The 22,232-nt window shown below is 49.8% G+C and overlaps 1 protein-coding gene across 1 annotated transcript; it reads right to left on the bottom strand.

Moving 5' to 3' along the window:
• Positions 1-4,453: 4,453 nt before the first annotated feature.
• Positions 4,454-22,225, bottom strand: AARS2 (alanyl-tRNA synthetase 2, mitochondrial). Its single transcript, XM_064651043.1, has 22 exons — positions 21,803-22,225; positions 21,237-21,425; positions 20,443-20,588; positions 19,488-19,682; positions 18,823-18,967; positions 18,227-18,372; positions 17,819-17,927; positions 17,179-17,217; positions 16,380-16,491; positions 15,732-15,859; positions 14,850-15,000; positions 12,849-13,018; positions 11,734-11,847; positions 11,198-11,338; positions 10,426-10,563; positions 9,908-10,017; positions 8,673-8,781; positions 7,044-7,166; positions 6,598-6,708; positions 5,646-5,729; positions 5,396-5,506; positions 4,454-5,004 (listed from the first exon to the last, which is right to left on the bottom strand). Exons 1-22 carry the CDS (start codon positions 22,025-22,027, stop codon positions 4,840-4,842), a joined length of 2,961 nt encoding a protein of 986 aa, XP_064507113.1. The 5' UTR covers positions 22,028-22,225; the 3' UTR covers positions 4,454-4,839.
• Positions 22,226-22,232: the final 7 nt, after the last annotated feature.

The following is a 22,232-nucleotide window of genomic DNA, read 5'->3' as shown; positions in this document are numbered from 1 at the left end:
GGAAGCGGAACCCTTTTCCCAGCCCTGTGGGTTTTCCTGGTACTTTCTGGAGGAGAGAGGAGCTTTGGGTTGTAGCTGAGCAAATCATGCCTCTGGGCAAGCAGCACAGAAACGCCAGCTGCAATCCAATCTGAGGAGCTGACTGCAAGGCGCCAGCGCTCTCGCGCAGGGAACTGGCTGGCCGTGAAGGGCATGCAGCAAAGGCAAGCTGTTGGGATTCCCCACAAAATGCCTCTCCTGCCTCCTCAGGCTCTCAGTGTGCTGCTGTGGGCAGTGTTCTGCTGCAGTAGAAACTTCTCTTTCCCAGGAATGCTCCCCAGAAGCTGAGGGCCCAAGACCAGAGGGGTGATTTGGCCACGGGGCTTTCCTGCCCTGCCCACGTGCCCTAACATGCTGCCTGTCCCTCAGCCGAATGCCTCTAGCACAGAGCCATCCACTCCTTTCCCAGGCATCTAGGACACAGAAGGTGAGCAGCAGCACCAGCTCGTGGTGGCTCTGAGCCACTCCTGAGGGATGGGAAGTCCCACCTTGTCACCAGTGCTCTGGGTCCATGGTTCACCACTGCAGCCTTGTCTGTGCTGTGCAGCAGCTGCTCATGTGTGTGGGTGTTGGCTGCTGCAGGAGCAGGGAGCCCACAACACAGGGCAGTGTGATGGTGAAAGCCTGCAAGGGTAATGCAGAAACCCACAGATAGGTGGATGTGTGGGTTCCTGGATGACATGTGTGTACATGTGTGATGTGACTAGCTCGGTGCACACTATCACTATGCATGTAGAATCACAGAATAGTTTGGGTTGGGAAGGACCTTTAAAGGTCACCTCTGATTCCCCACCACTGAGCTGCTTTTCCTCCCTGCAGGGCTTAGCTTGGACATGCTGCATTATGTTCAGTGTCTCTGGGAGATGTTCAGTTCCAGCCGTAAGGGACCAAGCCCCACAGCTTTTGAGCCTGTGGCTCAGCATGCATATGGCATCCTCTGCATGGCTCGGCTCTGCCACCACTACAATCCCAGTACATTCCTGAAATGAGTCCCTCAGGACCCAAGGTGCAGCACCTCAAGTCCCTACAGCAGCCTGCCCCAGGGACTGGGTGGCAGGGGTGCCTAAGGAGAGTGGGCTTCTTGCAGGCACTGCCTCTCATGCTGCAGCCCAGGATACAGAGAGTGAAGCTCCTGGAGCAAAGTGGGTCAGAAGAGACAACCAAGTACTTTCTGCTCCCCTTTTGCTGATGTCAGGTAGTTGCTTGGGGTTGAGGCCAGCAAGCCCTTGCATTGCAGGTGCCCTTAAGAGACCTCAGGGTCCATCTGGCCTTACTGAGGTGTTGCCAACCTGACAGCACCTGATCACAGCAAAAACGCTTTTGTCTTTCAATTAGTTTCCCACTTCCTGCTGTCCCTTCCGTGCATGTGTTCGGAATTGCAAATGTTTGCCCAGAATACTGCTTGGACCTTAGATCCTTGATGGCTGTAAGGGAATGCAGGCTGCTATTTGGGCCAGAGAACTGTATTTCAAAATTGTGTTTCATTCCCTGAAGTCCTCCCACCTGATCATTGCTTGCCCTGGCATGCAGGGCATGCCAGGCAGAAATGTGGCAACTACTGCAGCTGCAGCATGGGATGTGAATGCCTTGTCCCTGTGTGGCAGGGAAAAAAGGAGGACAGGAAGTAAGTATGGGTGCTGGGGGCTCAACAGAACAGGAAATGCTCTCTCCTGAATCAGTGGTGGCCTGGCATGGCTGCAGCACAAATCCCAGCATTTCTACTGCAGCAACCCAATTTATCAGCTTGAGGTGATAGGGGCACCACAGGTGCCTCCACAGAACCACTATTTGGTAGGGTAAGATCCTTTTTCTTCTTTGATTACAGAGCAGTTTTAGTGCGACTGAGCTTATAAGATCTAGTAAGATCACGACTTGGTTATGCTGTGACTTCATTGATCCTTGCAGGCTCAGGAAGGGGAAGGGAAATACAAATTTCATGTTCATAAAAGCCAAGAGCAGCAAAGGAGGAGAAAGAAAATGGGCTCTCCAAGACTGCCCCAGCTGAGGCAGAAGAGCCAGTGCCTTTGCAGCAGGCTGCAGCCCTGCTTGCTGACTAGGTGGTTTTTAAGGTTTATAGGAAGGTGCAGGAGATGCAGCAGCCCTCGGTGCAGTGGGTACTGGAGCTGCTGCAAATACCATAAGAACAGGAAGCCACTTTTCTCATGGGACACAGGAGGGGACAGAGCTGGAGTGCCAAGGCATCAGGCCTTGGCTGCTCACTCTTCACACAGTGCTGAGAGCCTAACAGTTCCTACAGGCGTGATGGACCTCCTTCCAACGGCCCCAAGAGCCACTGCTCCACAGTGCCTCTGTAGCAGCAGCCCTTGGCCCTCCAGGGGAATGACAACAACGGCTCAACTTCTCCATCAGTAAAGGCATTACCTTGAAGGTCAGCACCCAGACCTCTGCCCCTTAAGGGGCTGGACAAAAATCTACGAGGGGTCAGTGGTTTTTAAGCTAACAGTCATGTTAGCTTAAAGAGGGTTAATTACATAAGGCTGCTGCTGGCAAGCTCAAGCTCTGCTTTTGGAGCATCACGCAGGAGCAGCTCAACCCAGCATTCCTTTCCTCCTCCTCACACCTACTTCCCAATACGGAAAGGAGACATCATCTCCTGTAGCAGCTATTAATACAGTAACACAAAATCACTCTGGAAAGCGCTTTCCCTGTAAGACAGAGCACCCCTTCCCCTTCCCACACCTGGTACTGCTGTGGCCCAAGTGAAACACAGGGGCTGTGCAACACTGGGCACTGATGCTGCTTTCAACTGATGGCACGAACCATTCCCTAGGATTCCACAGACACTCTCCAGCACTTAACCAGCCTTGTCACAAGGTCCCCAAAGCCCCAGGCTAGATGTTCCAGCTCTCTCCAGGGCTCAGGTTCCTTGGAGAGATGTTACAAGCACCAAAAGTACCTCTGCATTCAGAAGTGGAAAGAAATTTGAGAAAGCACCAAGCTGCTCTGCTACAGCATAGAGGAAAGCAGATGGGGTCTGGGGTGAACAGCAACCTGCCCCACTGGCAGGGTGATGAGAGAAAGGGGCCTATACACCCCTCTGATGGCTGAAATCGGGGCAGCAAAGGCAATGTCGAGACCTTGGCTCACAGACCCCTTTGCTACAAGCTCTGCTTTAAGCTCCCTGGCTGGAAACAGCATTTACTGAACCAAAGGCTTAAGGTCTGCACTATTGCTGCAGCTGTCAGTGCTTTGGGGGAGCAGGAGAGGACAGTGGGAGCACCAGCAGCCCCTAAAGGGCTTCCTTCTTCTTCCGAGTCCTCACATTTTTATCTGGCACTTATCCAATGCAAAAACAGTTGCTGGCACTTTGCAAAGATGAGTAGGAGCCACATTAAGCCCCATATGAGATTTTGGGCTGGAGAGCCCAAACCTCTGAGATAAGGAAGAAAACCCCTTGTCTGCTAGTGATGCCCCTTAAGTCCACATCACCCCCCCACCGCTCCTGAGATGACCTGTTCATTGAAGAGAGAAGGGAAATGAGGCTCTGCTCACAGCAGCTATTCACCCTCCCTCCCTGAGGCAGACAGCTAAGTGGGAAGTCTCTCATTAGGACACTGGGCCATTCCCCTCTACATCCTCTTCACCAACCCTTATCTGTGTGACAGCCATTGCCTGCTACCCATCCATCAGCATCACATGCTTCTAACCCTGCCCCCTCTCCCCAAAAGCAGGCAGCTACTGCCTCCTCCACCTCCCTTCACAGTGCCAGGCAACCCTACCTGCTGGTGAAATTCATCCCTGTCAGGCTGCTCTTACAGTGAAATCTGCTTGTATCACTATCCCATTGCACCTTTGCCTCAGCTACCGTTTGTGATCTCTATTTAGGTCAAAACTGTATCTCAAATAATGTGCTTTGGCCAGGAGCTCTAGACATCACTCTAACAATGAAGTCTGAAATGTCTTTATGAATTGAATTTGCTGGGTCTGCTACTGCTTGTGAAAAACGATCAGTTTATGAGAGAGACCTGCTCACCTCAAGACTGGGTGTCCTCCTGCAGGGACTTACATGCTGTGACACAGCAACAGTTCTCATTCACACAATTCACCAGATCAGTGGTGATTTTTAGGTAGGAGCTGGTAAGAAACCAGAAGGAAGGAGTTACAAGGAAGAAACAGGGATAGGAACATTCATCCAAAACAAAGAGGTAGAGACTGGGATGATTCTGTTCCCTCCATCCTGAGGACTGGCTTCAGCACCACGCACTGCATAGCCCACAAGCAAGGTGGGATTTCTCTTCCCATTTCTAAATTACAGTAGCATTTTTAATCAGAGGGGTGTCCTGAGTTCTGCAGTAGGAAACACACTTTCTTAGACACAAGTGTCTGCTGATTTCCAGAGCTACAGAGGACCCCTCTGCCAGAAGAGAAAAAAACGGTGCGCTAACAAGAAACATCAGGGGATCAGACACTCTCTACCCTTTAATAGCTTTAGGATAACAGTGTGCCATCTCCCCATGTTCTCACAGAGTCTCTGTGCTGGTCTTGTGGCAAGAACTGCACTGTTCCAAGAGAAGGACCTGCTGTTGCAACTAGAGCTTTCCAAGGTTCTATCCCCATATGCTCACGCTGAAGAACAAGCAGCATCATTCTGTCAGTGGGATCAGGAGCAGGGCCTCTGGTGATCCTGGATGGTCAGAAGTCAAGTGCTCCAATACAGTGGTAGCAGCAATGTTCAGTGTGGGAGCTGGTAAACTTTTCAGACCAGCAGAAGTACATGCTCAATATCAAGTGTACGCATAGCTTGCAGTGGGTGCATACAGCTGTCCTGGCACTAAAGCATCACAGTTTACTGTGAGCAAACTCCAGTGCAGTAGTCAGAGCTCCCTGCATGCCTTTGGCATTTCCACTGCCCTTAGCAACGATGGGAGAGCCTCCTGCCTTGCCTTCCATCTGTGTACACACAGCCACGGCCCAGTCGGCAGCGGAGAATGCAGGGAGGCAGTTCTGGGGAAGAGACACAGAAAAGTCATTTGGACTGTGGAGCACTCTGAAGTGTGAATAAAGAAAGTTAAAAACATCTTCTCCTCACCCAGCCTGGGCACTCACTATCCTGAGGCAGTCATGACTGTGAGGATGACAAAGGCTGAGCTTACATGTTAATGCTGTGTCTTGCCCTTGGGCAAACGTGACCTGGAGGATCCAGGGATATCTGTGCCCAGCAGAGACTGAAAGCACATCTGGTCCCAGTAGGGTCATCTCAGGTCCTGCCCCTGTGTGATTAACCACCAACTCTGGGCAGAATCCCAGGAAAAGCCTCAAGCAGGACCTGCAGACCAGTGGGTCCAATGCCCCTTTGCAGGCAGGTTCCCCGTGTCTCCTCCAGGGTTCTGCTTACCTTGGACACCTGACAGGCACAGAGCACCTCACCAGAAGCCTGAGGGCTGAGCAGCAGGACTGATGTGCCAGGAGACTTGTCACACAGCTGATTTACTACCTTCATTAGGATCTAGGAGAGACAGGGAGAAGGGGGGTCAGGCTACAGCAAAGGAGACTGGCATCCAGCAGAAAATGTGCCCAGCAATTCCCTTTTACTGTTTGCGGTATCTGAGGTACCGCTGGGCCAACAAGGAATGTGGATTACTCACAGAGAGGGAATCAGCTGGGACAGTATCAATGATGACAGGTTGGTTGCAATGTTTTGCTAGCAGGCTTTGTGCCTTCTTTTCAGCCTGGAGGGAGAAATACACAGCATTTTGAAAGGCTACAGGTGGCACAGGGTGGGCTGGATGGGGATATATGCATGCAACAAATATAAAAAGGGAATGCAAGTGCTGCTCTGTGGGACAGAAGGGAGCTGTATGATAGCAGAAATCAGGCCGGCAGACTGAAATCTTCATGTGGAGACCTGTACAGCCCTCCTTCCTTGAAAGCAAGCAGAGATGAACCCCTGGCAAAAGTGGAATAGACAATGACCCATTCAGTCCCCAGCCTCTCCTGGACCTATACACCACCACAGATCTCAGGAAGGCTTCTTTGGCAAGATGCTTCTACTTGTAAGAAAGGGATAGTTCTTGCTGAAATCTCTTAAGTCACCAATAAGCATTTCCAAAGGGCTTTCAATGTAAATTGGCAGAATACAAACACATGTGGGAAGTCACAGCAATATTCACATAGCTGGGAGAAAGGCTCTGTCCTGCCACTGTCTTAGTGTATGACCTCGTTAAGCCCACTGTGACAACCATCTCATCTTTTCCACATATAAACAAGGAAATGATGCCTAACTCCCTGTTGGTGTTGGCCAAAAGTGCTGGTATGGGGCTCTCCATCCTCACAGGTAGAGATGTGGGGATTCTGCAGCTGCTAAAAGCCCAGCCAGTCATTCACTGCATTTTAAGCAACAGCACCAGACAATGCCAGTGAAATCAACCCAACACAGGGCGTGTGGCACTGTGTGTGACTGTACCTGCCTTCTTCTGCTTTCTAGTGGGACTCTACTAACTGAGTGGCTGTGAAGTGTGACAGAGACACCAGGTCCACTGGTGTGTGCCACACAGTGCTATCAGCTGGCTGCAAGTCAGTGTGCTGTTGCCACAATACCTGCTGCAGCTCCAGTTTCTTGATAGCTGTGTTGGCTGTTCGCTGTAGGGCTTTGAGGATGGTCTGTAATTCTTTTCTTTGCCACTGGGGCATTGCAGTGGTGGACACTACCTGCAAGACAATTTCCTGTGTAAGAACATTAAGCTGTACCTCTAGACGTAAACTGCCAGTTCTCTGGGAAGTCAGGCTGGAGCCTGGTCTCTTTTCAGACTCTCCTACAGCCCATGTGATCAGGCCAGCCAGTCACTGTGGTAAGTAGCTTTCTTCTTCAGCTGGCTATCCATAACAGAGGCATCTGGGCACTGGTAAAAATCCTGCAATAGTAAGTAGCAATTTGCCCTTGCTATTGACCATGGTAACACATTAACCTGGTAGGAAAAAAGTCACATGCCTCAAGCGTATAAAGCCCGTGCCAGGATCTTTCTGTATGGGAGTGTAGTCCTTACTTGGGTCAACTGGCCCACTTCTTTGGAGAGGTTCTGCATCTCAGGAATAGAGGTGCTCCTCTGCTTCATTCGTAGGGAGACAGAGTCCACTTCCATAGCCAAGCACTGGCCTACTTCCCGGGCCTGGAGAGGCAGAAAGAATGAAAGCTTGAAATGTAGCAGTAGAAAAAATGACTAGGGATGGAGAAAGTAGGGAGGCAGCAGGGTCATAAAACTGAAGTGTTGCTCAGGATCCAGTGGAAAGACACCTACAGATGTTTTAAGAATGACTGTTCCCACAAGACTCTGAAATAGAACGTTCTGCTCCAGATTTGCAACCAACACTAGATGGTTACACCCCAGAGACCGAGCTGTCAAGCATTTATGTTTCCTCACTATCTTGCACCAAATCATCAGGATTTCATTGAGGAAAAACTGGGGAGCAAATGGCATACTAGAGCTATTAGCAAATGCGATCTTGAAACTACTGACTGAAGAAACAAAATAAACACTAAAACTAAAAGAAACCTTATCAGCTGTTCAAGCATCTTTCCTCAGTTCATCTATCTTGGTGTATTTCTTATTGCTTTCCCCAACAACAATGCTACCATTAATAAAAAAAAAAATAAAAAGCTATTACAGGCTTTTCTCATCAGTGGCAATCCTTATGGTTTGGAGCATTTCCTCCTGCCAGATCTCTGTGTCCATGATGGTCCTGTGAGACTTCAGACCAGGACAGCAGAGAGTACATAAGAAAAGCTGTGGAAACTGTGGACTGCTCTGCCTAGCTAGGGTACACAATCCTTGTTTCAAGTCATTCCCTCATGCCTGCAGTCTCCCTTGTTTCATTAACACATGCACAGAGCTCCTCTTGGAGGCTTCTCCAGGTCAGCATTTCCAGCAAAGCATGCAGATGTGCCCTGCAGCTTTTTGTTCTTCTGCACAAACAAAAGCCTCACTGGGACACAGATGCACAGGGGACAGCCAGCCAAAAAGTAACAGATTTGCAGGGGTGGGCTTTGCCTTTAGTCTTTCCAATTCCACTGACTATGAGTCACTCTCCTCTGACTGCAGCCTTAAAGGAAATGAACAAGCTTGTGGGGCACCCGACACTTCCAGATATTAAAGGACAGAGTGATCTCACGAACACAATAGTAGGTTGCTTACTTTTTATACAGACCCAACCAGACCAGAATCACAGTTTAGCAAGAAAAAGACTAAAGAAAAGAAGCAAAAGGGCTGTAAGAATGAGGTCAAAGCCCTGTAATCATAAAGTGCAAGTCCAACTGTGATAGGCAGGAGGTGAAACTAATGCACAAAGGATCACAGCTTCAAATGTCAACCCAGGGACTGAAATTTATAGACCAGAGACTTTCTGATATTTTGTGCCAAATTTTTTCTCTTGGAAAAGTAGGTCTGGGGGAAGAATGAAGGTCAAGGAGACAGAAGACTAGGATGTGGGTAAAAGAGGTGAATGGTGAGGTACAGCAGCAGAGCTGAGTCCAGGGGTGAAGCAGGAAACCAGATCAAGCACAGCAGGGAGGCTCCAACCAAAGCAGCGGGGAGCTAATCGTCTATGAGGAATCTACAAAGTTTGGTCCTTCTGGCATTGCCTTGACATGGCAGAAATCTCAGTTCCCCCCTTCTTACCTGTTTGGCTTGGCTCCCTGTCACTGCAATGACACGGCTAATCCCTTTAACAAGCTGACGCTCACTGATAATGGTCAGATCTTCCACAGATCCTGTTTGCAGAAGGTGCCTAAAAAGTCAGTAGAGAACAGGAAATAAAACAAGCTGCTCTCTTGAAACAGAAATCATTAAGCCTGCTTTCTTTTTAAAGAAGTCTGAAGTCCAGTAGCCCCTTCCCAATCCCAATAGCTCAAATCCTTTCCCATCCCTAAAATCCTGATGGCACCCTGTCAGGCAAGAGACAGCGGCATTGAGGCTACTTCATAGGAACCTCTGTGCTACCTGCCCAGCAGGGTTCTGTCAATGATGCATAATAGCCAAGTTCTGCCTTCCTTTCCTCACCTTTCCCTCAGCAGTGGGATAAATTGGGATTTTTCTCTTCTACTCAGCTGCTACTAAATCTTGTAGAAAGTAATCTTATGCTCCAACTCCACCACTCTCTTGTCAGGCCAGCTCACAGCCTGGCCAGTAGACTCCAGTCACAGGATAGTTGTGCAGTTTCAGGGCTCTGACAACTTCCCCTTTCCTTCTTGGTTGTTTAACATTGGATATGAAAACTATGGTGTCTCAGGTTCTGTTACCACAAGTAATCATTTCAGACAGCTTCACAAGAATTGATCATCTCTACTCCCATGCAGTTTCTTGTCCCACTACTCCCACAAGAATGATCTCATGGCTAGAAAATTGCTCATTTTCAGCTCTATCTGCTCAAAGGCCAATTTGTTCCTGATTTTTCTTTTTTTTTTGTCAGCACTGTCCTAAGATTAACGTTTCTTCTACTCCCATTACTGCTAAAAGCAAAAGAGAGTGAAGATAATTAATTAAAATAATCTGAGCAGTCTCAAATTTGCACAATGATCTTGGAGTCTCCAGCTGGGTCCCCAGCCCTCCTTCATCCCCAAAGGCAAAGCACTGGTGTGACAGGCCACACACACCTTTCCCATACCCTGTTGGTGACCTGTGACTTCTAGGTTGGTTTCAGACTTTCAAGTAAGGAAAACACTTTGCATTTCATTAAAGTTTGCTCAACCTGGGACTTCCAAAGCTTCACAACTAGCCAATCTTGTCCTCACAATATCTTCCCAGTGAGGAAACTTAATTTCACAAGGATGGGAGTTAAGCTCGCAATGACATCTCTAACTTCAGCCACCAGTGCCCAAAAACATGCCTTCTCACTGCAAATAAAAGTCACTTACGTCCCACAGCAGAGCTCCACAGAGGTCTGCATTGCAGCCTCGGAGTCACAGGTCAGCACACTCTCCACAGGGACCCCCAGAGACACTATCCTCACTGGATCTGGATACCCCTGACAGAGGAGACAGGGATCAGCAGCTAACAACATGGTCCTTCAGGGGCACTTACAGACTAACTACATGGCTTCAGGTGTCGGCCTCATTTTTCCCCTATTCTAGAATAGCCCCAGAGTCAGGGGCAGCAACTACTTCTCCCCCATCACCAGCCACCACGGGGAGAAAGAAACAGTTGGGTGACACTACAGGCTTTTGGTCCAAAGGGATGAGCAGAAAGCCTATGCATCACCAGCCTCCATGTTTTACAACACAGTGTCCTGAGATCTCATCTCTGTCCTATTTTCCTTTCTCGGTTTTGGGAGTCAATTCCCTCGCAGAAACACATTGCGTCAACATCTCGTGTCCCAGATGATTCCTGCTGAAGGAGAAGGCTCATGAAGATGTGTGCTGCTATCCAGTCATACCTCATCCACTGCACGGAGTCCCTGAACTCTTTTTGCCAGTGTGAGGGGGACCTCAGCCATGTGCACAAGCTCATTTCTTTTGATCATATCCTGGACCACTTGCTCCACTTGCTGCAGCTGCTCCACAGTCACAGGGCCCTGAGGAAGTAAATCACCCACTTTGAGGAGAAGCCTCCTGAGAGGAACAGAATGAAGGAGGAGAAGTGGGGCAGGGCCACTGGGCAATTCAGCTTGGGCACACCACTATTCCCGTGTCTCATCTTCTCTACTTGTAAAAGGGAACTGTGAGCATCATGGCCCTCCCATCCCCTCCTCCCATGAGAGATTAAGGATTTTTGATGAAGAGCATCAGCCAAAGCCTTCAGGAGAGATACTGCAACGAGTGACAGGTTACCAGGGCCAGCACTCAGCCTGACCAGACAGCTTTCAGTTCCCAAATACTCTTACCTGGATGTCCACACCAGGTATGTGTCACAGCCGAGCACCATCTCTCAAAGACCCCTTTACACTATTTAATGTCAGTCCCATGACCACTGGCCTTGCTAAGCGTTTTCCTTCTGATGCCCATTCATCCCCTCAGCAAGCCCTGCTCAGGGTCAGGTCAATGCAAAGCAGACCCCATCACATCCAGAGGGCCAAGCTTCATTGCTCAGATAAAATGTGACCCATCTCCAAGGAGTGATTATGGTGAGAGGAGAAAAATCCCTGGAGATAAGGCCAGTACTGGAATGTTGGTACTGCTGAGAGCAAGGAAACTGAAGTTCAGAGTCACCTTGGTATCAAAGTCGAAGCGCAGCCGCTCTGCTGTCACATGGGACCCACGCTGCTCTGTGCTGTCACCCAGGACGTGACGGAGCGCGAAATTCAGCAGGTGGGTAGCGGTGTGGTTGGTCATGCAGGCCAGACGCTGTGCCTGAAAGCACAGACAGGAGGTTGGCAGGGAATGCTGGTTCTCCATAGCTCAGGGGAGTAGGGGATGGCATGAAGAGGTAAGGGAAAGGCTGCACGTGAAGGGATGGGAGAAGATGGGGGAAGAACAATGGATAGTACAGCCGTCAGATTAAATATGTTGCAGGGAAGATCTAAATTCTTTTCCTATGGGATCACCTCTGCAAAAAAGCAAAGGGTAGGCTGGATACTTTTGGACAGACCAGTGGCTCACAGAAAATTAGAGAGTCACTTGTAATGTTTCCTTCCCACTGCACATTACAATGAGGAACAGTCTCAAGAATACAAGGGACAAAGATCTGCTGTGCGCAGGCTACTCAGGACATCACAAGGAAAAGGTTAAGGGCAGTGAGTTATCACCTCATCCACAAAGAGCTGCACTTGGTCACCAACATGCAGGGTTTCCACAGCAGTGACCTCATGGATTACGTAGCCACCACAGAGATGAACTGACTCTACAGGGAAGAGTACATCCTGAGCAAAGAGACAGAAAGATGAATTAGGACACAGGGAATATCCAAATACCTGTGCTAGGTACCTGCTTGATCCGACCAGGAAACACAATACCCACTGATCCCTAAAAGACAGGGATTGGGTGGAAAAAGCAGAGAGAAGCTTGCTGCAAATGTAACCAGAGTGCCTCAGACCTTCCCTGCACCCAGCCACTCTTTGCACAACATGCTGAGGCTGCCAGCTTGCAATGGAGGGGCAGTAACACCACCCATGCTGATGAATTTTCCTAACAAGGATGCTTGTTCATGAGAAAATGGACAGCGTTTGCCAAGGCACTTGTCTCAGGCATCCAAGGTGCCAATTCTGCCTCTCTGGGCTGGCAACAGAAACTGGATCCCCACTTCAGCCTGGGGAGAAGTGCTGAGCAAGGCACTATCACATTCTGCAAGGCTAAAAAGGCAGAATCAATGCCCAGGAGTGATTATCAAGAGCTGGAATGTGGGAAGCAGAAAAAGCTGCACCTGTGTAACTTTCCATGAGAGGGTCAAAGCTCTCCCTCTGGCAAGGTTGAAGGAACATGCTGCAGAAGTGGAGGTCCTTCTTGATGTTCTCGGGAGGGATAAGAGATTTTCCACTGGGTCTCAGATTGGGGACTGCTTGCAGTCATCCAGGACTGGCCAGAGACAAGTTACTCAGCTCATGGACTCTCTGATCACTGATTCCCTCTCTCAGTATTACACTCCCAGCAGGCAAAAATACAGCACATTGAAGGGAGACCTAAGAAGACTACAGTCTTCCCTAGCAAGATGAAATTGCACTGAAGAGACAACCAGAGCAGCAAGTACACCTCTGTAAAGTTACTGCTGCTTCTGCTTCACCATACCAACCCCGATGCAAAGCCAAGGGAACTGTCAAGAATCAGCATCTTGCAAATTTACACAGTAAAAGAGCTCATCACTTGGGGAATTCTGCCTGGCCTCAGTACCCATGGCGGCCTTGGGTTAGGCAGCAAAGGGCCTTACCTGCTGTCCTAAATGTACCATGTAGCCTTGGTCAGAGTCTTGCCCGCCCTGCTCTGCATAGAAGTTAGTCCTGTCCAAGATGACACCGCAGCGTTGCCCTGCCCCAACCTCTTTCTGGAGACACTGATCTCTGTACAGCATCAGGACAGTGGCCTGGCATGGGCTGAACTCTGTCAGAGGGAAGAAGATAGAAACAATTAGTGCATACACCCTGTTAGATTGCAACAGGAAAGGAGGCATCACTTCCCCATGCCAACCCTGCCAATATCCAGGCTATACTGAAAGCTGGCACTTTGCCTTGGTAGGAGAGGAACAGCTACTGGCAGAAAGGACGAAAGATCTGTTAACTGGAACTAAGTCACCCCTCACTTAACTAATGACAGAACTGCTGAGTAGCAGCTACATAGGCAGGGACACCCAATCTGGCTCCACGTGAACCTGATAGAAGAAAATGTGGCACAGACATCTGCATCCTGCTATATGGCAAGCTTGGCAAACCTGCCTGATTTTTATGAAGAGATGACAGACATGGTGGACAAGGGACAGCACAGATGTTACTTTCCTTGATGCAGCAAGCTTCTAATATACTCTCCTGTAGGTTCCTTCGAGCCAAATTTGGGCAATATGGACTGGAGAGGTGGACCATAAGGTGGATGTGTAACTGGCTGGGCAGCTGGCCCCACAGAGAATTGCTCAGTAGTTCAATGTTCAACTGATATTCAGTTACTAGTAGAGCTACCTCGTGGCTTATATTAGGGTCAACACCATTTAACATCTTCCTTAATAACTATCCATGACAAGGTGAGATGTACCCATATCCCACTTGTGTATGGCAATGACTTGGCAGGCACTGGTTGATACACTGAAAAACTGGGCTGCTCTTCTAAGGCATCTCAGCAGGCTACAGAAATGGACTGACAGAAATCTTGGGGTCCTCGGGAGCAAGCTGGGCACAAACCAGCAGGGTGCCCTTTCAGCAAGGAAGACTGCCTGCCTGCTGGGCTGTCTGAACACAAACATATCCAGCAGGTCAAAGAAAGAAATTATTCATCCCTATTTAGCATTTTTGAGACTATGTTTAGAGTACAGGAAATTCTGGCTGTACGTAAAGAAAAAAACTTTTCACACTAAGAGTGATAAAGAACAGGGAACAGAGAGGCTGTGGGATCTCTGTCCTTAAAGATACTGAAAACTTAAATGGACAAGGCTCTGAGCAACCTGATCTGACTGTGAAGCTGACGTTCCTTTTATCAAGAAATTGGACCTCTAGAGATCCCCTTCAACCTGAATTATTACATGATTTAGAGGCTGAGGAGGTGAGACAGTTCTAGCCTGGAGATTTCAGCCAATGTCACTGCTGGGTTTTTTCCTCCATTGTGCTCTTGCTGTATTATATATAGCTTGAATTGCCTCACTTTCTGCTTAGTATGGGCTGCCACCAGCACATTAGGTAAGAGGGAGCTGGTTGTGCACGGCTATCTCTAATTGTCTGTGACAGCCACACCACCTCTTGCTCTCTGTGGTTTATCTTCATGCTTTCCCTAGAGCATCAGCAATCTCAGTTAACCTAAATAATAAAGAGCCTGTGCTGGCATCTAGTGGTCTGCCACGGAAATAGCAAAGGCATTGTTTCAGACAACTACTTAACCCCTTTGTGTAACTATCCTTTATTCTCCGGAGCACACACACCCACAAGCCTAATTGTTGGAGACAGATTCATCTCTAGAAGAAATCAACAGTCCCTTCTTCACCACTGCATGCAGTGGTGCCAACCCAGAGCTCACAGCCTTGACACCAGCCCAAAGGCTTCCTAGAGACTCAGCACCAAGAAAAGCACCTACTTTGGGATGAGGTACAGGGGCAGGGATAAGATGCGCCAGCAAGGTGAACAGGTTTGGACCACAATGGACACGTTCTGCATGCACGAGGGTCAAGCAGTAAAAGCAGGCTTGTGAGGGACTCCAGTGCCCTCAGGCAGAACCTGCCTTACTGGTCACTTACCATACTGCCCGTGCTGCCCAAGCGTGTAGGCGTACTTCGGGGAGTCATCGGTGGCAGGCACGTTGCTGCTCCGCAGCTGAGCCAGCGAGTGCACATCAAGGTGTGTGTTTGTGTTCTCTGGCTGTGCTGCCTGTGGGCCACCAGCCTTCCGCTGCAGCAGAGCACAGGCACAGTTAGATAGGAGACATTGGGGGGCACACACACCAGTAAGCGGTGCTATAGTCTAGGAACAACTTCTTCCCCCTTTGTGAAAAAGGCTTGTTTAGATCCAGGCTGATGGAGCCTACTGCTAAACCAACTCCATTCCTTCAAACCTCACAAGCACTCAATGCCACTCTGTGCTGGCCTTGAGCCAGGCCATAAGCAACAGCTAACACAACCTCCCTGGCACAGCTTGCTGTGTAGCTGCGAAACTTCCAGGCCATTAAAGCTCAGGAGAGCAAGGCCTTGAACCAATTACTGCACAGGTGGGGTGGGCAGCACAAGTCTTCCAGCACTACAGAGGCCAAGGAGATTTTGTAAACTCTTCATAAATATTGCTGCTTGGGCTCTCTAAGCTGGCTCTGCTTTGTGAGAGAAGCTGGACTACATGTAGACTCACACGGCACTCTCCTTATCTACGTAATTCTCTTATAACCTTCACTCCAGCATAATAAAACACTTCTACCAACCTGAAGAAAATCACCAGCCAACACTTCTCAGTCCCACACTCACAAGCAAAGGCATTGTGATGACACTGCTATTTCAGACCCCTTCAGGGAGAAGCCATGTGGCCCTATGGTGCATTCAAAGAGACTCAGCAGTGAAAAGGATTCTACTTCCATGCTCACAGGAGAGAGAGAAAGCTTTGAATTCTTCTGATACAGTGAGTCTCCCTCTTACCTTTGCATCTTCCAGAGCAAGTTTGTTAAAGGCAGCTGAATCCAAACTGATTCCCTTTTCTTCAAGCATCAAGTCAATCAGATCCAGAGGGAATCCTAAATTCCCATAGAGAGACCAGGCTACTTCAACTGTAAGACAAAAAGGACAGGAACTCTGTGTGAATACAGAAAGCAAAGGCATCTCAAGATTTGGATGGGACCAGTCTAGGGTGTGCCATCTGTGTTGTGTGCAGCTGCACCGCCAATGGGAAAGAGACACCATGCTGTTCTTGTATGGGACTGAATATTAATGATGCTCCACAGCCCCATTCCTGCTAAAATTCAGTGCAGCACATCTAGACAGGCAACCACACTGGTTGGGTTCTGCGCTGCTCCTTTCAGCTGTGTCTTGTAAGGACCTAGTTCAGTTAATAAAGCAGCAAGGGAATGCTTCTAACTTTCCTGGTGCCCAGTCTGTTGTGAGAACAAAGTACTAGAAAACAACTGCAATGTGGAGAAAGAAGCAACATCTGCTCCTCTGCCTGGGGCTATAAGGTCACAAAAGACATGTGGGGGAGGCAGACATCCACCAGTTTTGACTGCAGTGCTTGTGAGGATCAGGATCTGGAGCAAAGTGTCTCTAAATGCAGCTTGTCAGAGGGAGACTGACCTGGGAAATTCGTGGAGGGCTCCATCTGCTGCACTGTCCGCTCGATGATGTGCCTCCCACGCTCGAGGGAGGACAGAAACGCGGCCTCATTCTCATTGATGATATCCATGATCTGCCCAAGGATCAGAAGAAGGGTTAGCCACAACACTTCAGGGAGTTCTCCTGCTCAGCTCAGCCCTGCTCAGTCAGCTCAAAGCAAATCAACCAGACTTTTTGTTCTGCAAGTATCCATCACAACATGTCTCCAATGCACTATTAAACAGTGCCAAAGTCATTGTGCGTCCTGTCACCACTCCTGTCAAGGAAATATTGGCCATACACCTGGGTAAAGCTTTAAGTTGACAAATGGTCTCTGTCAGACATTCATGTCTGTGACCCAATTACAACTGTATGTCTGGAACAGCCAGAGAAGTTGCTTGTCATAGCTGCTGTCAGCAGAAGCAACTCAGTTCTAGCCTTAAATCACCAATCCACTTTAAACAAAGGGCACCCAGGCTAGGACAGGCTGTCCTTGCACTCAATAAAAGAACTCCTGTAGCTTTTTTAGAGCAACAGCTGCCTTACACCAGGACACGAAGTCCCTGGTAAGGATCTAGTTGAGCTCCCACACAAAAATCTGCCACAGATACTTCTTGTGCCCGGCACATTTCAGCCCACCCACAAGAACATGGTTATGGAGGAGGCTATGCAAACTCCTCCAGCTAAGTCCCAAGGAAGGGCTGACTGCTGCTGCTGAGAGCACTGCCTCACAAAGACAGTGAGATGGAGGTTTCTCTCCAGGGGATTCCACATTGCTCACCTGGTCTGTATTCTTCGTCAGCTCTGGATAAGCATCTCCCTGTGGAGCGAACCTCAGTTAGTGATAACATTCTCAGCATCATCCTCAGGGAATCTCGGAGTATGCCACAAACATTATAGAGGTTTCTCAGGCAGGTGCATGTGAAGGGAGCCCCAGCGCACAGCTCCAGGGTCAGCAGTGCAGAGCAAGAATCATGCTTGGACCATCTCCTGCCTGTCTCCCTGTGACTGGCCTCTGCTAGACCCTGCACAGCATCCCTTGGCCAACACATCCGTTCACAACAGGAAAAAAGGATTGTCTTTGAAGATGCTGTTAGTACTAACAGAGACCAATTTCAGATGGCTTTCTCCAGATACAACACCTTGGAAGTCACTGCCCTTAGAAACAGCAACGTGCACTTGCATACACTTACATGTGCTTGGACTGACTGTACCAAAGGTCACACTAGGCCCCTCCCTCCCATCACAAATGATCAGGGGACAAAAGATTTTTACTGCTGCAATGCATAGCATCAAGTACACATCTTCCTGGAGCTCCTTCACATCCAATATTGTCTCCTGACAGTATGCAGGAAAGGGACATGGGGCTGAAAGGGACACGTGTGATACTCTTTTTTCCCCAAGGCAGCAGTTTTACTCACCAGCACTTCCACTACAGTAGGCACCAGGGAGGCCAGGAGCCCAGGTGGAGCCCGAAGGACTTCAGAGCAAAAGCGGACAGCCCTGCGCAGGATACGGCGCAGCACCAGTCTGAAAACGGGGCAGGATTCGTCAGGCAGGCATGTGAGCGTCCCTGCCCAGCTCCCACAACCAGCATCCCCCGGATCCTCTGGTCTGATTCATCAACACAGGACAGCTGCTCCCCACACTCTACACCCAGCCAAGGATGAGTCTGCAGATTGGAACCCTTTACATTTTCTCACCTTCCTGCCTTCCCAAAGCTCATGCACTCCCTATCTTGGGCCCACATCAGAACCTTTCCCCTGGCTGTCCATATTCCTTTCTAGACCTCACTCCTTCCACCCTATGCCATTTCCTTATGTCCTTACTCTGCTCCAGAGAAGCCTGGGTAGATGCCATCAGTGATGCACACACACAAGGTGCGCACGTGATCTGCCACCACACGGTAGGCCATGTTCACACGCCCAACGTCAGCATCCCCGACCAGACCCTGGTATCTGGGCGCCCCGCAGCTCTAAAAGAGAAAGTAGGAATATAAATTAGCAGAAACTAATGGCTGCAGAACAAGTTTCAATACAAGAGGCAGCCACTCACACTTGACGTCATGTTTCTCAACTACCTCTGAACCTCATGCATCTAGATGTACTCATTAAATCCTTCTATAGCATTACAAACCAACACGTCCGTACCTAACACAGGTCAGCCAATGCCCTAGCACTGAGAAATTTAAGAAATTTTGGAGGAAAAATGGATCACCAATGCCAATAATCCAGCAGATTTCCAACCTGAAATTCTCCCCAGTTTTTCTAAAATGTTGCTCTGGACCTGGCCAGACATAATCTCCTCTCAAGACATAACCATCTCAAAATGTGCATGTAGAGAAGGCTGTACTATGGTACCAGGCAAGCAGTCTGCATTCAAGGATCTTCTGCTGAGCTGTGATTCTGAGCAGAAGCACCATCACCTTGTGAATGGCATCCAAGATGGGAGTGAAGAGATCTGTGTCATAGTTGGAGCGTTTGTTCTGCAGAACTGTCACCAGCCTTTCCAGACCCATTCCTGTATCCACATGGTGCTGTGGCAAGGGAAGCAGACTCCCCTCCACCTCTCTGTCAGCCAGGCAGGAAAAATAAATGGCAAAAGAGAAGAAAGGGTCAGTTCATGCACAAAAAACAAAAGGAGCATGTAAATCAAAGTGAATAGGAGAGTGACAGGGGATGGAAACAGTGGGAGACCAAGCAAAAGGAAGCTCAAGGGACAAGACTAACAGCAGCCTGCCTTGGCACTGTCAAACAGCCAGGATCTGACCATCAGACAGTCAGGATAGGCTGTAATGTAAGGAAAAAGGTCTTCCCTGACAGGGCCAAAGGCCTTCTCCTCCTTCTGCAGGTTTCTCTGGGCTGCTGCAAACCTCAAGAGACCTCTGAAATGCAGCAGTAAGGGAGAACAGACAGCAAAGGTTGAAGGAGGACAGGGCAAATAAAGTGAAGCAGACCAATAACTACACTGGAACATCCTCCCAGCTTCCCTCTTGCTTCTGGAAAGCAGTGGGATGTCAGAGTATACGCATATGATTTTGGAGTCAGACAAGAGGGAAAGGCTTTGGAGTTCAGACAAGACACCTGGTACCTGCTGTACTGCATGAAGACCAAGTTCCAGATCTCCACTACATCAGGGCTGCCCTGGTTCACCAGTGCTGCAGCATTTCTGCCACCGCCCACATGGTCATAGTGTATTTCTGTGCATGGACCACAGGGACCTGTGTCCCCCATCTCCCAGAAGTTGTCCTTCAAGGGGAAAGGAAGCACGTGACTGGCAGGCACCCTGGAAAGGCAAACAACAGAGGTGGCAGCACTGAGGCATACGCACAAAGCACACAGTAGCCTAGATCACACAGAAAGTTGGAAGGGAGGAATACTTTCTTCCCACTGTAGACTCAATAAGCAAACATTGGAATTCCTCTGCTTCTGTTCACACAAAATTACTCTTCTTAGCAAGAACAAGCTGGGCTAAACCAGACAGGATCCCACTCTGCCTAGAACAACTGGCAAACACAGCCTGGCCCCTGCTGAGGGAGACATGCTCTCCACTGGGTCTGTGGAGCACCTTCCTCCTTGGAGCAGAGGCAAGACCTAATCACAACAGAAAAGACTGTACACCATCAGTAGCACAGAGCTGGCTGCCTTGGGTTCAAAGCCCACACAGAGCCTGGAACAAGCTTCCAAAGCACAGCACTGTTCTGCAATGGCTTCACTCTCTCACTAGCAATCGCTAGCTTTAGGAGAACATGCTCTCCACAGCTCATGATGGAGAGAAAGCAAAGAATTGAAGACAGTTCACACACTTCATCCAGGCCAGCCAGTGTCAGGCACATAGTTCCCCTAGTGATACCACCTAAGAATGAGCTTAAAGGTCAAGTGCCCTAGTCAGAGCCCAGCTGACTTTTACCAGCCCAAACAAACCAGAAACAAAATAAGTTTAAACCATAACTTTTGGCCTCCACATCAACTAAGAATTAGATGGGAAACTGTGGAGATGGAAATGTCAGCACCTGCTGATCAGAACCTTTCTCTAACACACTTACCCCAGGCGGAGCCACACATCCCTGCACTCCTCGTCCGCACTCAGCCCCAAGGTAGAGTCTCCACCAAAATAGGTGACGTAGAGACGATCTTTGGGGATCTCGTAGACCTCTGTCAGGAGCTCCCAGGCCATGCTACATGCCTCCTCCTGAGCAGGTAGGGAACAAAAATGAAGCACTGTAAGCCAGGATGCATAGTGATGCAGGAAGGCTCTTTAGAATGGGAGTGAAACACCAAAGAAGTTAATTTCAGCTGCTCTCTCCCTTTCCAATCTTAAGGCTCACTTCAAAGAGCAGGATGAGGATCAGGAGAGTGAGACAGCTCTCTGCTGCCTGTGAAAAGCTGGCATTCCTAAATTGCTAAATTGTTGTAAATCACAGCATGATTTACTTCTGTGTGTTTAACAGCAGAGTTCCATGGATTATTTTCTTTCCAAGGGAAAAATATACTCACTAACAAAAAGTAGCATCCTTTATCCTTCTTCCCTTTTCAAACTTCCTAGTAATAAGCATCAAATGAACTGCTAACCTCTTTTCACCATATTAAATGGTCTACACTGGCATTCTCACAAAGAACTTTAATTTGTGTGTGTTGTTCACAGCTTTGACAGGCTTCAAGGGCATGTTTAATGACAGAGCCCACCAGCTGACCACTTCTGCTCCAGGCCACAGAGCTCCCAAGGAGTAATAAGGAGCTTACCAAAATGTCTTCTGCTGACAGTCCTATGGCACTACAGCACAGCTCTGAAAGAAAGGCCACGTTTTCCCCTGGAGAGGGTTTGCTCCTATCACCTCACCTTAAAGTAATCTCCAAAGGACCAGTTCCCCAACATCTCGAAGAACGTGTGATGGTAGGTATCTCGGCCCACATCCTCCAGATCGTTGTGCTTCCCTCCTGCACGCACGCACTTCTGGCTGTTCACTACCCGTTGGTACTGCGCCAGCTCGCTCCGGGGGTGCACCGTGCCCAGGAAAATGGGCTTGAACTGGAAACGAGAGACACCTGCTATTGCTAGATGCCACCCAGAGCAGGGGGACAATGCCTGGGGCTCTTGAAACACAGACACAGAATGGGTCATGACCACCGTGGGTCATCTGATACAACCTCCCTGTTTAAACACGGTCGCCCTAGAGCACGTGGCACAGGACTGTGTCCTGACAGTTCTTGAATATCCCCAGCAAGGGAGACTCCAGCGGCACTTTGGCACTGCGAGAGGCGACCGGGAGGGCAGCGGCGCGGTCAGGCCAGAGCACTGCCGGACACCTCCGTGACAGGACGCTGGCGGAGGCGGGCCGCGCTCCTCTGGAGACACTCAGGGAGCCGGAGACGGGGACGTGCGGGAGCGGGACGCGGCGGAAGCACCTGGTTCATGCCCGCATTGACGAAGAGGAGCCGCGGGTCGCCGCGGGGCCGCACGGGAGCCGAGGGCACGCAGCGGTGGCCGTGGCGCTCCTGGAAGAAGCGCAGGAAGGCGGCGCGGATCTGCCCCGCCGGCGGGCAGCCGGCAGTGCCGCGGCGGGGGCTGCAGGGCCAGCGCCACGGCACCATCAGCAGCAGCCGCCGCCGCAGCCGACCGGCCGCAGCCATAGCGCCTGAGGCCGGACAGCGGCGCCGGGGCGCCCGGAAGGGGCGGTGCGGGGGCCGTGCCGGGGCCGGAGAGGCGGGACACGGAAGAGCGCGGCGGGACTGCGGGGAAGCACCGTGGGATAATGGGATAGCGCCAGCGGCCCGGAGGGCTCCTGCGGCGCACGCGCGGGGCCGGGCAGCGGGGCGGTGCCTCGTGTTCCGCCCC

The sequence above is a fragment of the Pseudopipra pipra genome, chromosome 3 (assembly GCF_036250125.1).
Source record: "Pseudopipra pipra isolate bDixPip1 chromosome 3, bDixPip1.hap1, whole genome shotgun sequence".
NCBI classification, from domain to species: Eukaryota; Metazoa; Chordata; class Aves; order Passeriformes; family Pipridae; genus Pseudopipra; species Pseudopipra pipra.
The sequence above is the reverse complement of the archived record's forward strand: the minus strand, read 5'-3'. Positions and strand labels throughout refer to the sequence as shown.